Source organism: Mytilus edulis, chromosome 6, assembly GCF_963676685.1.
Source record: "Mytilus edulis chromosome 6, xbMytEdul2.2, whole genome shotgun sequence".
Lineage (NCBI taxonomy): Eukaryota > Metazoa > Mollusca > Bivalvia > Mytilida > Mytilidae > Mytilus > Mytilus edulis.
In genome coordinates this window covers 18,060,553-18,074,245 of record NC_092349.1, presented here as the reverse complement: position 1 = coordinate 18,074,245, position 13,693 = coordinate 18,060,553, and the positions used below count along the sequence as shown (strand labels likewise).

At 31.6% G+C, this 13,693-nt stretch overlaps 1 protein-coding gene across 1 annotated transcript; it reads left to right on the top strand.

Moving 5' to 3' along the window:
* Positions 1-6: 6 nt before the first annotated feature.
* LOC139527270 (mevalonate kinase-like) lies at positions 7-8,615 on the top strand. Its single transcript, XM_071322615.1, has 9 exons — positions 7-148; positions 1,442-1,586; positions 2,697-2,838; positions 3,782-4,026; positions 4,282-4,327; positions 5,156-5,246; positions 6,531-6,653; positions 7,026-7,179; positions 8,070-8,615. Exons 1-9 carry the CDS (start codon positions 77-79, stop codon positions 8,222-8,224), a joined length of 1,173 nt encoding a protein of 390 aa, XP_071178716.1. The 5' UTR covers positions 7-76; the 3' UTR covers positions 8,225-8,615.
* Positions 8,616-13,693: the final 5,078 nt, after the last annotated feature.

The window sequence follows — 13,693 nt, the reverse complement described above, 5'->3', positions numbered from 1 at the left end:
AGAGTACCGCAAATTAAAAACAAACAAAACCACGTGAAACAGAAAGAAATTGTTAGATGATAAACATGGTTCAAAGATGACAGAAATTATAGTATCTGCACCGGGAAAGATAATTTTACATGGAGAACATTCAGTTGTCTATGGCCGGGTAACGAATTTGAAATCCATTCATCTGTTTATTTTTATAAATTATTTATTTGAGTTAGAGCATGGCTAGCTGCGGAACCGTAGCTCTTAGGTCCTTATGTTATTTTTTTGACTATTTGCGGACCATAGGTCTGCAAATAGTCAAAAAATAACATAAGGACCTAAGAGCTACGGTTCCGCAGCTAGAGCATGGCCGCAGCTAGGGTAAAGATGGGGAAAATCGGACAACGGGGAATTTCGGACATTTTTATAAATTAAGCATTTTAGATATGATAACAATAAAAAAGTACCAATCTTATATATAAATGCATTCGTATATATATAAATAAATTATTATTTTATGCTGTCCTCGGAACTTGTTTACGGTATGCCGAATTACCACGTGACATACTTCGGTACTTCCTGGATCACTTCCGTCAACATTGGAAAAGAAACACGGATAATTTATATTGACCATTTGTAATAATTATAACGTCTGGCAAGGCTATAATTTGTTTTTATTTTCTGGGACACAATTATGAAGTCTAGGTTAGAGGGCTATTTTAAATTTTTGCTTTGACACCTTCCTGTGACTACATGTATTTAGGGGGGAGGGGGTGGGTGTTAGATGGGGTCCTGATCCCGAATTCCAGAGATCCAGAATTTAAATACATTTAAATCCTGACATGCTGAAATTCGAAAAAAAAGAATTCCTGGATCCTGAAAGGGTCAATCCCGAAATCCAGAGCTTAAAACACTCAATCCCAAAGTCCTGACAGCTGATTCCTTCAAGGAGAGAATCAGCACATACAGCTTCTAAGGACCAACTTGTTTTTAACATGACTCACATGATTTTGATTTTAACTGTACATAGTCTGATTGTGTGATAATTACCTGCCCAGTATAGAAAGAAGAAGAGTCCAGAGGGTTTGAGATGAGAGCAGGCATTATCAGCGATGTCACATGAATGACTGAGGAAAAGTTATGTGGGACATCACAAAGTTTGAGGAGATGTATATTAAACTTGTTTTTGTCAAGCCTAAAACTGTTTTAAGGAGGGGAAAAGAGCAATACATGTATCTCGTTCACAAATGAAAATAAATAACATTATTTCAATCAAATTGAACATTACAAATGATGTTGCATTAGAATTATATTTGGAATTAATGTTGATTGACTAAATGAGCAATTATTGTTACTGCATTGATACATGTATGAGAGCATTGTCTAATATTTTTCAGTATGTCAGACCCATTGACTATGATTTTCGACTGAATAATAATCATGACAATGATAAGTTTTTGCTTTATTTTAGTCTGCCATAGCGTGTAGCTTGAACATCAGAACATACCTAAAATTGTCACAAACAAAAGATGAGAGGGTATCACTTGTTTTCCCAGATATTGATCTAACACAGTCATGGTCCTTGGAAGAAGTAAATTCAATTCAATTTTCACAAGGTAAGTGTTTTTTTCTCATTTCTGACTGCTCTTAGTGTCGTATTAGTCATGTTAGTATTGAAAAATAGGTGTAATGTACATGTATGATGAACACATAAGATAGCTTAGCACAATTTTAAATGTAAAGAGGGAAATTTTCTAGAGGAGTTCATGTTATTGATTTACCAATTTTAAATATTTTTCAAAGGAGAGAATAAAATAAAATATGGGGAAACATCAACTTGTGCAAATTTTTATTGGAGAGAAAATTCTGACTTGGACAAGTTGGAGACAAGAAATTCAAGTACAAATAAAACCTTTTAGGTTTTATGAATGCATTTTGATAACTTGGTGTTATTATGATGTTTTAACTTTCTCCAGTCATTGTTAAAGAAGAGGGGAAAAGGATATCAGAGAGACATTCATGACATTCAAACATTCAAATGCCATCGCTAAAAAAGACAAACAATAGTACACAAGACACAACATAGAAAATTAAGGCTAAGCAACACGAACCCCACCAGAGACAGGGGGGATCTCAGGTGCTCTGGAAGTGTAAGCAGATCCTGCTCCACTTGTGGCACCCGTCGTGTTCCTCATGTTATTACAAAAAAGTCATATTCCATAGGTCACATTTGTGTAAAGGGAACAGGATTGTAGTTAGGACATAAGAACTTATGTGATATCATCCGTGAAAGGGATATTCCATAACGGTCAACCAACTCGTAATGGCGTCTGTAAAATTTACGAAGGGATGATTTCAATTTCACCATGTTCACCATTTGGAACTCTTGTTTTAATAATAAAAAACAATAGGTTATAAAAGTTTTGTCAAACTATTCACATTTTTTAGAAATTCATGATAACATTAACCTTATTCCTGTTTTACCTTTACCAGGAACATTGAAAGGTACAAGTTTTAATCTTTAACATGTTTAAAGGATGTGAAGTGGTATTAGAATAAAACTGATCAGGAACAACCTAGTTAAAAACTGTCTATCGTCAATTTTTACTTTACGAATGCCAAATAAGAGTTTTTACCCCATTTTCACGGTCCACTGAACATAGAAAATGATAGTGAGTATGGGGCATCCGTGTACTTGGGACATATTCTTTTTATGCATCTTTTAGGTTGTGAAATTTTGAATCCCAATCCACCAACAGAAGATGTGATTAAACAGTTGAAAAAAATAGCTGGAAGTGGAGCAACAGAAATCAACAATACAGCCTCCATAGTATTCCTTTACATCTATCTGTCTTTGTGTAAGAACAGGTACAGTACACACAATTTCTGGTGTTTTTGTATAATCAAACTATGATTTCTCATTTGCTTTTCCCCTAACAAACGAGACTGTAAAAACCAGGGCCCCTTAGTTGCTTTTCTGGACAACTTAGGATTGATGTAACAGTTGATTATTAATAAAATCTGTTTAAAATTTAAAAAAAAACAAACTATGATTTATGACTAATACATTTATATTGTTTTCCTATTTAATTCAGAAATAATTGGAAATAAAAATGAGAATGGAAATTGAAAATGTGTCAAGGAAAGTTTCATTAGTAGTAATGGTTCAAAGAAATATCATAATCCATGGAACCAAGGGAGATAATTCATAAATAGTTGCTGTTTTCTTCCATAAAAAAAAAAAATAATTTCACATTTCATCCTTCTTATTTTAAAGATACACACCATTTACATATGAAGGATATGTATCATAAATTGAAAAGAATTATATTCCTTTTGCTTTGATTTGATATTTTCATGATTTTATTGATATTCAAACTTATGAAAACTCAAAATGGACAAAATTTATAATTGTTTTTAAAAAAAAAGACAAGCAATTCAACACATTCAAATCAAAACATTTTATTGGCGTATAAACATGATCTAAAATAGATTGTCAACTTATAAGTGCTTTATATTTGATATCATAATATTTTCAAATCTCGTTAAGTTGAAGTTGAAGGGACCAGAAGAAATATAAAACTTATCTGAGGTTCAAATTAACTGATTTGGAGTGTGTTATGTTAAATTTGGAATGCATTAAACAATTGCAAGGTATAAGTTTTGTGTAAACCTCTGCTATTTTCCGCTCTTTGGTCGAGTTGTTGTCTCTTTGACACATTCCTCATTTCCATTCTCAAGTTTATTATGACATTTAAATGCTATTTTTATTACATTGCAGGAAAAAATAAGATTTATTTATTCATTACAGGAAGCAGGGAATTGAACTAAAGGTCAAATCAGAACTGCCAATCGGAGCTGGACTTGGTTCATCTGCTGGATTTTCTGTCTGTTTGTCCTCTGCATTTTTAATATTGACTGGGAATGTATCAGCACCTGGCAGTGATAATATTTGGAAGTCTGATGACCTTGAACTTATAAATAAATGGGCATTCATGGGTGAAACATTGAATCATGGGACACCTTCTGGGATTGACAATTCTATAGCAACATATGGTAAGCTCTGCACAGATATGCTGATAAAGATTCAAGAACAAAATCAATTAAAATCATCATTCATGAACAAGTTTAAATCTAGTTTACAGTGCATACTAAGAAGGTAGAGAAAATATAGCCATGAAAGAGACTAAATTATGATCCAATGATTTTGAAAACTAAGATGACAAAAGCTCAGCAACAAATAAAAACATTCTGTACTAGATAAACTGGATTTCCAAAACATACAAAGGACTTCTTTTTTTACAATTCCAGGTAAAGCAATTAAACTGAAGTCAGGAACAGTCCACAAACTAGACAAGTAAGTTTTCATATATATGAAGTACAATGTATATATTCTATGGTTATAATTTTGGGTAGAAAGTATTTAAAAAGTCCACAAACTTGACCAATTTGATTTGCTTGCATGAAGTCCAACTTACATTGTCATCTTGAAATATTGACTAATATACAACTGTACTGTTTAAAACAATAAAATAAGATATTGATGAACGAAAAACACCATTATAAACCGGATAAAAGCAATCGAGCAAAGGGCTCTTAAAGGTAAAGTTGACTTTTCCCTCAGAAAGTTTAAAGACTCTATCACTATCTGGTTTATCCTTCTAGAAATTCTGTGTAAAAGAAGACCATTGAAATGTTTTAATCGTCAAAGTCGTAGTGTGGTCCTCTTTTTCATGATTATTAAATTACTAAATGCATCTTCCACATATATAGAAATTCGAAAATTATGTCATAAAATTTATTATAAATATGCAACACAAAGTACCTATTTATAATAAGAATTTGCATAAAAGGAGCCTCTACGATTAACATGAATGAGACGGCTACAAACATTTCTACACAAAACAAAAGCATAAACAAGCTCCAAATTTTGTTTGATAGTGATTGTGAATATTTCCTAATAACAGTAAATTCATTTGAGTTCCCCCCAGTATTTGGTGGGGTTCATGTTGCTCAGTTTTAAGTTGTGCTTTGTGTACTATTGTTTGTCAGTTGCTCTTTTTGAATTATAACCATGGGACTGTCTGTTTATTTTCGACCCAAACAGACCTAATTTTTTTACTCAAACAGACCTAATCATGATAAATGCTCATATTCTATTCTGAATTTAAAGTGTTTGTTGTAGAATACCAAATCTGAGAATATTATTGATCAACACAAAGATTCCACGGTGTACTAAAGATTTAGTGGCAGGAGTCAGAAGGAAATATCAAATGGTAAATGATGCGTTACTGTGGATTCATTTATTTTTCGTGGATTGAGGAAAACCCGTTTTCGTGGGTATTTGATTTTGTGGTTTTTCCAATATCTGTATAGAAAGCCTATAGAAAATTTGTAATTGGTTGAAGATTTGAATTTATGGTTCACCTGTACCCACAAAAACCATGAAAATTGGTACCCAAAGAATGATAATGAATCCACAGTAATGAAAAGGTTGAAAGGAATTATTACAAATGTTTAAATATTACAGAGTTTCTTGCTCTGGAATGGCTATAATGAGAGAATACTGTAAACCAACTTATTTTCGCGGATACTTTATTTCGCATTTTACCCTATGTTGACCACTTCGCGACTAAATAATTTCGCGATTTTCTGATTTACTTGATGAAGTTTGATAAGGAAAGATCCAAGGTTTACATATTGGCAACGATTTATATCCGCGAAATTTGCCAAAATAAATCGCTCGCGAAAATAAGTTGGTTTACAGTATACTGTTGAATCATTTATGTTCATTTGCTGACATTGTTCTAGGATTTTCTGGGTAGAGATGGACCACAAATTTAAACATTAAACAAAGTACAATTTATCTGTAGGCTTGCATTGGGTGCAGACTTTTGAAAAACCACAAATTCAAGTATAACTGTGGATTCATTTATTTTCGTTGGTACCACTTTGTGTGGATTGCAGAAAACTTGCCTTTTCGTGGAGATGTATTTTCTTGGTTTTGCAAAAGTCTGCATACAACATTAGATAAAATTTGTAATTCGTTGAACATTTAAATTAGTGGTTCACCTGTCCCCACCAAAACCCAGGAAATTTGGTATCCAACGATAATAATAATGAATCCACAGTTGCTTTAATACAATTTTCTTTTATTCTATGAAGATTGATACCCATAAAAATAGCTAAATCCACAATAATGTTAATTCAGAAATTTTTGCCTTCACAATTGCTTAATATTGTGATAGTTGAACAATTGACATAATTTTGAGATTATCTATTGCAATATAATATGAAAAATGCAAGTGTTTATATAGGTTACCACACAGCCAGTCTCAATTTGCATTGCAGGTTATAAAAAGTTTTAAAATGTCATTATTTTTTGGTTACAATAACATTGCTCAGATGATTGGTAAAGATTTTATCATTTTGATTGGCTGATTTTGAATTTAGAAAAAGGGTGTACCCAGACAAGAGAAGGTTAGGAATGGCACTTGTAAAAAGTGTATCACCTCTTATTATTTATTTATTTGTTATATTTATTAAATTTCTGCTTCCAGTATGAAGATATTATAACACCAGTGTTAAACTCTATGGAAGCCATAGTTAGCAGATGTGAAGCTGTTTTATCAGACATGACAGGGAACCATTGTGATGTCACTTCCTGTTATAAGAAATTGAAGGTTTGTTAACAAATAAAATTGAGGGAAAAGAACACATTGCAATCATTACTAAATGAATGTCTAATGCTGCTGATATGCTTAGATCAATTTACAAAATAATCAGTTAAAAGTTTTCTGATTGCTATTTGAGAATTTTTCTGTTTCAGTGGCTTTCTGGCAGCAGTAATCATCTAGTTCATTTATGGTCTTTGTTAGTTTTGGTCATCAATGATTTGTCTCAGGGATTGCAGCAGCATACAAAAATATGTAAAATGAAAATGACAATTATAAATTGTATGCACTCTTAAGATATGTGAGGATTAAGCAAAGGGAGTGAAACAGTCTAAAACAAAGAGAAGATAACTCTGTCTTGAATTTTTATATTTATTACAGGATTTGATAGATATGAATCATGACTTACTGAGGTTTCTAGGTGTAAGTCACCCGTCATTGGAAAGTGTTTGTAAAACATGTCAACAGTATGGACTCCATTGTAAACTGACTGGAGCTGGAGGTGGTGGCTGTGCTTTCTGTTTGATTTCTCCAGGTATGTGGCAGCACTCAACCATCACTAAATATAAAAATGAAGATGTAGTATGAGAGCCATCAACACAGCTCTCCATCCAAGTGACTAGTTATAATCGTAACAATTTAAACTCGCATTTGTAATTTTTATATGATTTAAATAGGATTTTTCTCAATATTGCATTTCAGTCTAAAACCAGAAAATTGCAATAATAAATGCACGCAATAATTTCTGAATTTACAGTATATAAATCAGAAGATGTGGTATGAGATAACTCTCCATCCAAGTAATAATGTATAGAAAGTTAACAATTATATGTCAAAGTATGGCCTTCAACAAAAAGCCTTGGCTCAGAGGGAACAGCAAGCTATAAACGGCCCTAGTGTAACACTATTCAAACAGGATAACCAATGGTCCAAGCACATATTAGTAAAATTATAGAACCAAACAGTGTCAATTGTAATGACACAAAAGGACGTAGGACATAAACATGATAAGGGCAATTTTAATGGCATAAATCAACAAAGTCCTAAGAGCATTAGTTCGCCAAAAATATGGCTATCAATTCTTCAAAAGTTATATGAAAGGATTAATATTAATTTTAATGCATTGAAAAACTACTTTACAAAGTTTAATTCAGAGAAATCCATTTCAAAATAAGAAGTATGAACTCATTTTCACAAATCTTTTTTTTTTTACCATAATGATGTGTCAAACATGACTTTATCTGAGACCTCCAAAAAAAATATATAGTAATTTGAATATTAGGTATGATTTGTGTTAACAATTATGTTAGCTAATGAAGGCATGTTGATTTCATTAAATACATTAAAAATTCCGTAGAATTAGACAAGATGACTGTAACCAACCTTTTAGACAGGAATACAATTAACTTTTTTTTCTAATTTTAGAAACAACAGAAGAAATATTACAAACTGTAGAAATAGAGCTTAAAAAGCAGAACTTTGAATGTTGGGAAACAAGTGTTGGTGGGAATGGGGTAATGTGTCATGATCCAGCATGTGGTACAACCAGTTCTATACCAGACTTCTTAAAAACAACATGATTGAAAAGAGAAAAACTGATTGCATGTTTTGACAGATTAGCATGATAATAGTTATAAAAATCTTACCTATTTTCTCCCAAATTTATTGGTAGATACTGAAACTTGATCTAAAGTATTCAGTGTTCACTAGTAGCAAGTCATGCATTCTGTGCGATGCAGTCTACCTGAATAATTTGTCTCTAGATAAAATTTTGTTTATCTGTTTCGGATGAATTATTTTGCAGCAACATCCAATATATGATAAGAGACAGTTAAATCAATATTTTAAAGGGGTTTCAAATTGACAACATCCAACTGTATGTAAAACACCTGATGGTAACTTTTAATATGTTTTTTATATTTATTATTTTTGTAAAATAAAACTTATTAAATATAATTGTTTGTTATGTTATATATAATTGTTGGTTGCAATGTGTAGATGAATTTACTGTATTAACAATAACAGTACCAATTTTTCTGCACCAGATGTTCATTTCAACAAATAATGTCTTTTCTGTGATTTGGGAGGCCAGAAGACAAAGAGCTATAAACAAAAAAATTACAAAAATAACAAAAGCCAGGCATAAAAATACGATCGAGCTTTGCATAAGGCAGATATATTATTCCTTTATTTAAAAAACTTTACAAATATTATAAACATTAAAGGCTATCCCCATGTCCTTTCCTCCAAACTCACTTATTTTCTTTGTATGAGTGTCAGTGGTTTTATACTGTGTAGTTAGTTGCTGGTAGATTATCAGTCCTGTGTTGTTTCATATGCTCAGTAGTCAAAATTTACTTTTTACATTTTGTTTTGTTCACACATAAAACCAGGTTTAATCCACCCTTTTCTACATAACAAAATGCTTGTCAGGAATATGACAGTTGTTATCCATGTGTTTGATGTGTTTGAGCTTTTGATTTTGCCATTTGCTTAGGTACTATCTGTTTTCAATTTTCCTCCAAGTTAGGTATTTTTGTTATTTTACTTTTTGATTCTGACATGGGATATAATAAACCTTCGAAAATTGTTAATAATTTGTAAATAGTTGGAAACTAAAGTTTCAAACTCCTATAGGCAATGTAGACAATAAATGGATTTTGTTATAATTTTTTTTTTCATAGAGATCTTCAACTGTTAAGGTTCTTATTCATCATTGGCTTTCAAATATTCTGCTTTTAGGGTTCATTACTACATACATGTAGGTTTCAGTGAGATACTGCAACTAAAAAATTCACTCCTCTGACTTTAAGGTGGTACCCAACACCTTCACAAAAATTAATTTGGCTCGTCTAATTTTCATAAAATTTTGACAAAATATTTACTTTGACCCTTGTAAAAAATACAAAAAATTCAAAACAAATGAATCAATCACTTTCTCGGAAAAAATGGTTTGATACAGGTGTCATACCACCAATTACTCCCTCAAATTTAGAACGTATGTGAAAGTAGGCCTACTCGGACAAAAAATAGTGCATTTGATGTCATTGTTTACTTAAACTAACCAACAAATTAGCAGAAATGAAACGTTTGGTGAAAGAGAAATATATTGAGACCATTTTGAGCTAAAATTTACTTGTTTATGAGTTTGCATTCAAAATTGAGGATTAATGCACTCCATAGTATACTAATTTAAGATTTCCAGAAAACCAGGGGTTATTTTTAGTGGTACCTCTATTCGGAAGGCCTTTTCTTTTTTATATGATTTTAAACACCTGTTGAAAATTGGCATGTAGAAAGCTGATGCATGTACGATTCAGGATATGCCTGGTTTCTATGAAGTTAAACTTAAGGTAAAATATTTAGAAAGCTGTGAAAATTATAAAATTTGGTTGAACAGATAGGGACTTTTAATTGGTGGTATGACACCTACATAGCAGTTTGACAAACACTAATTTTGATCGTTGAGAAGCTTTATATTTCCTGAACAATACAACATGATTAAAGCATTTAAATGATTTTACTGAGTTATCTCCCTGTAGTGTTAGGTACCACTTTAAACAATAATTTTGTTGCTGAGACATTATCAAAGACGCTGCTTTAAAAAAAAATCAAAAATTAAATTGAAAACAATTTTATTAAGATCCACCCTCTTAGAACTGGTGTGTTGGCAGATATGAGATAGTAATGGTCATATGAATAAGGTATTGTAGTGTACCGACTTTCAGATCCAATGAATCTATTAGATACAAAGCATGATAAAAATAAATACTTGATGAAAGCTGGGTGTTTTGTCAGGGTAATTGTTTCATAAATCAAATATCTGAACTATCTGAACAATTATAGTAAACTAGTTGAAGAAAAGGTTCTAAAGTTAAACATATTGAATTAGTATGGCAAACATGCATGTGACTCTTAAAAGATTATATCAGTACTATTATAATGTAGACATCATGAATTATAATGATTTGAAGGTTTAAATATATCTCACTAGAACATGAGTTTCTTATTTTCAGTAGTTCATTACTTTTTCTGGTTTAGTTTTGCTTTTATATTTATGTAAACACGAGAAAAAGAAAGAAACATGTTCTTTAACTATAAAAGACTATCATTGGAAAAAATGTCGACTGACTTGTTACAGGCACTCTGCAAAAGACAGTAATGAATGAAATAGAATTTTTCTCTTATGTCAAAGCTTCCATTTGTAAAAAGCATTCTCTACTTTGCAAATAGCCAAATACTACCTGAGACTTTAAACAGTCCATCAACATCATCAGTATAATTTTACTAGTAAAGATGACTTGTTTGTTTAACAGAACGTTTGTTTTACAGCTTTCAACTTTGTTTCAGTTTCCTCGCATCCCAAATCAAATCTATGGATATCAAATTCTTGAAAAGTAGCATACCCTCTATTGATACTATGATTCTAACTAATAACAGATAAGACGTGTCAGTGCATGCAATGCAATGTAACCAACGGATAATCATTAGTCTCACTACTTCAATAAACTAAGCATAGATACCAGGATTACAAAAACTTATATACGCCAGACGCACGTTTTGTCTACAAAAGACTCATCAGTGACGCTCGAAACAAAAAATGTTTAAAAGGCCAAATAAAGTACGAAGTTGAAGAGCATTGAGGACCAGAAATCTATTTACGTTTTGCCAAATACAGCTAAGGTAACCTATTCCTGAGGTAAAAAAGTCTTAGTATTTCAAAAATTTAAAGTTTTGTTAACAGTTAATTTATTATTACGAACAGGTCAATGATAAGGCGATGGAGTAGAATCACTAATAGTTGTTTGTCACGAATTGTTTTAAGTTTAACAGTATCATAAGAACCTTTTGATTATGTCATCATCCCGGTTTAGTCTTAATCCTCATTGCCAAATTTACTACTGATCGTTTGATCACATAGATGCAAAACACGATATGCTTATCATCACGATGTACGTTGTCTTAAACTTTTTTCATTTCATGATATTCCGAATATTTCCATTTTTGTGTTCATTGACTTGTTTACCTGTCCAACGAATATTGATACACTTCATAATTACAGTGATATAGATACTCTCTCTTAATTGAAAACTGTATTCTGACCTAAAGTTATATATCTATATATGTTATTCTCAAAAGCCAATGCATTACATCAGTACAGAGATAACAACAATTATTATAACTATTCACAATATATACAAAAGAAGGAGAGAGGTTACAGAAGTCACTAGCCAGGAGGACAAACACAAGTATTAATATTTGTATGCCCCACCTACGATAGTAAAGGAGCATTATGTTTTCTGGTCTGTGCGTCCGTTCGTTCGTTCGTCCGTCCGTCTGTCCCGCTTCAAGTTAAAGTTTTTGGTCAAGGTATTTTTTGATGAACTTGAAGTCCAATCGACTTCAAACTTAGTACACATGTTCCCTATGATATGATCTTTCTAATTTTAATGCCAAATTAGAGTTTTTACCCTAATTTCACGGTCCTCTTGTTTATAAATAAAAAAAGTTTCTTCAGGACTTGTTTTCGTGTACTCGATATTAGTTCCGAAAAAAAATTGAATGTATTATGTCGATTTACAAAATAGGAGGATAAATACTCTGTACGTTTTTGATCGAAAAAAGTACATTCCAATATATAGTGATATTCGTAACCAATTTGTCGATTTTTACATAGATGGCAAACACGTTTTTTTTCTCAATACATTTTGCCACCTTCCTGTTTCAATCGGCAATTTGTTATTGGTCGTTCGAAATCGACAAAGAACAACGACAATTTTAAAGTTCAAAATTTTAAAATATTCCTCAAATTCCCAGTTTTTCTTAAAAATTTTGTAGTTAATAGCTTTTGACGAATTTTGAATTAGCGAGTTCCAATTCTGAAGAAACTGGCCGAACAGTCTTTGCTTTATAACAGTTTTTAACCAATCTTTATCTATAAAATTTTGAAAATATATATGAGAAACCACAGTCTTGAAATATTTTTTGACAAAAAGAATCCATTTAGACTGTATGTTAAAATTAACATTCATATGTCGAGAAAGTTTGAAGTATTTTGCTTGTTAAGTGCCGGATATCAAATTTGCCCAAAATAATACTGCTCGAACTTTTCTATCTATGTCATCCGGATGGCGACCTAATTCCCCGTAAACCATATAGTTTGGTGTTGAGGATTTCAGATTTAAGAGTAATTTACAGAATTTTAAATGTATCTTTTCTAATACCTCATTATTACTAAAACCCATACAACAAAATGGGCTTGACAATTTTGTCAAAAAGATCTAGCTGACATTAAATCTTGCATTTGTAATCTTGGCGTAATAGGCATTATCACATTCTTGAATTAAACTTAAAAACACATAGGACCAATAGTTAATGGATTTATTTCACAATAGGACTAGGAATTCGAAACTGCTTTAAAGCTTTACCAAAAACTAACAGATTTAATTAAATATTTTGTGTTTACACTAATTTTTCTGGTGAAAGCGTATTTCTGAACATGTTACCAATTTATAAATAAACTTATAGATACCAGGATTGAATTTTTGTATGTATGCCATACGCGCGTTTCGTTTAAAGAAGTCAATATAGTGACGATCGAACATTAAGCATTGGGGACCAAAATTCCTAAAAGTCTTTGGCAAATACAGCTGAGGTAATCTGTTCATAAGGTAGAAAAGCTTAAGTATTTCACACATTCTAAGTTTTAAAATAATCATTTATAATTATGACTGTATCAATAAAAAATCATGTCAACACCGAAGTGCTAACTACCATCGGGGATAAAAAAAAAATCCACCAGCAGTGGCATCGACACAGTCGTTGTAAATAAACTGATCATAGATAACAGGACTGAAATTTTGTATTTGCGCCAGGCGTCTGTTTATAAATGCCTAGAAATACTTCAATTCTGCAATGTACATGTATTTTGATAAGGTTTTAGTATTGTTCCAAATATTGAAATAAAATAATTGCCATTTGTAATGAAAACCAAACATCAAACGGGAGTACCTTCAAACACAAATTAATTAATTTAGAAAAATATGGTA

What these genes read in the sequence shown, in the direction of transcription:
- LOC139527270 (XM_071322615.1), top strand. Translation starts at nt 77, where the DNA reads ATGACAGAAATTATAGTATCTGCACCGGGAAAGATAATTTTACATGGA. An exon ending in ACAGTCCACAAACTAGACAA is followed by an intron (nt 4,328 to 5,155) that starts GTAAGTTTTCAT and finishes TGTTTGTTGTAG; the next exon opens with AATACCAAATCTGAGAATAT. An exon ending in TTTCTGTTTGATTTCTCCAG is followed by an intron (nt 7,180 to 8,069) that starts GTATGTGGCAGC and finishes TTCTAATTTTAG; the next exon opens with AAACAACAGAAGAAATATTA.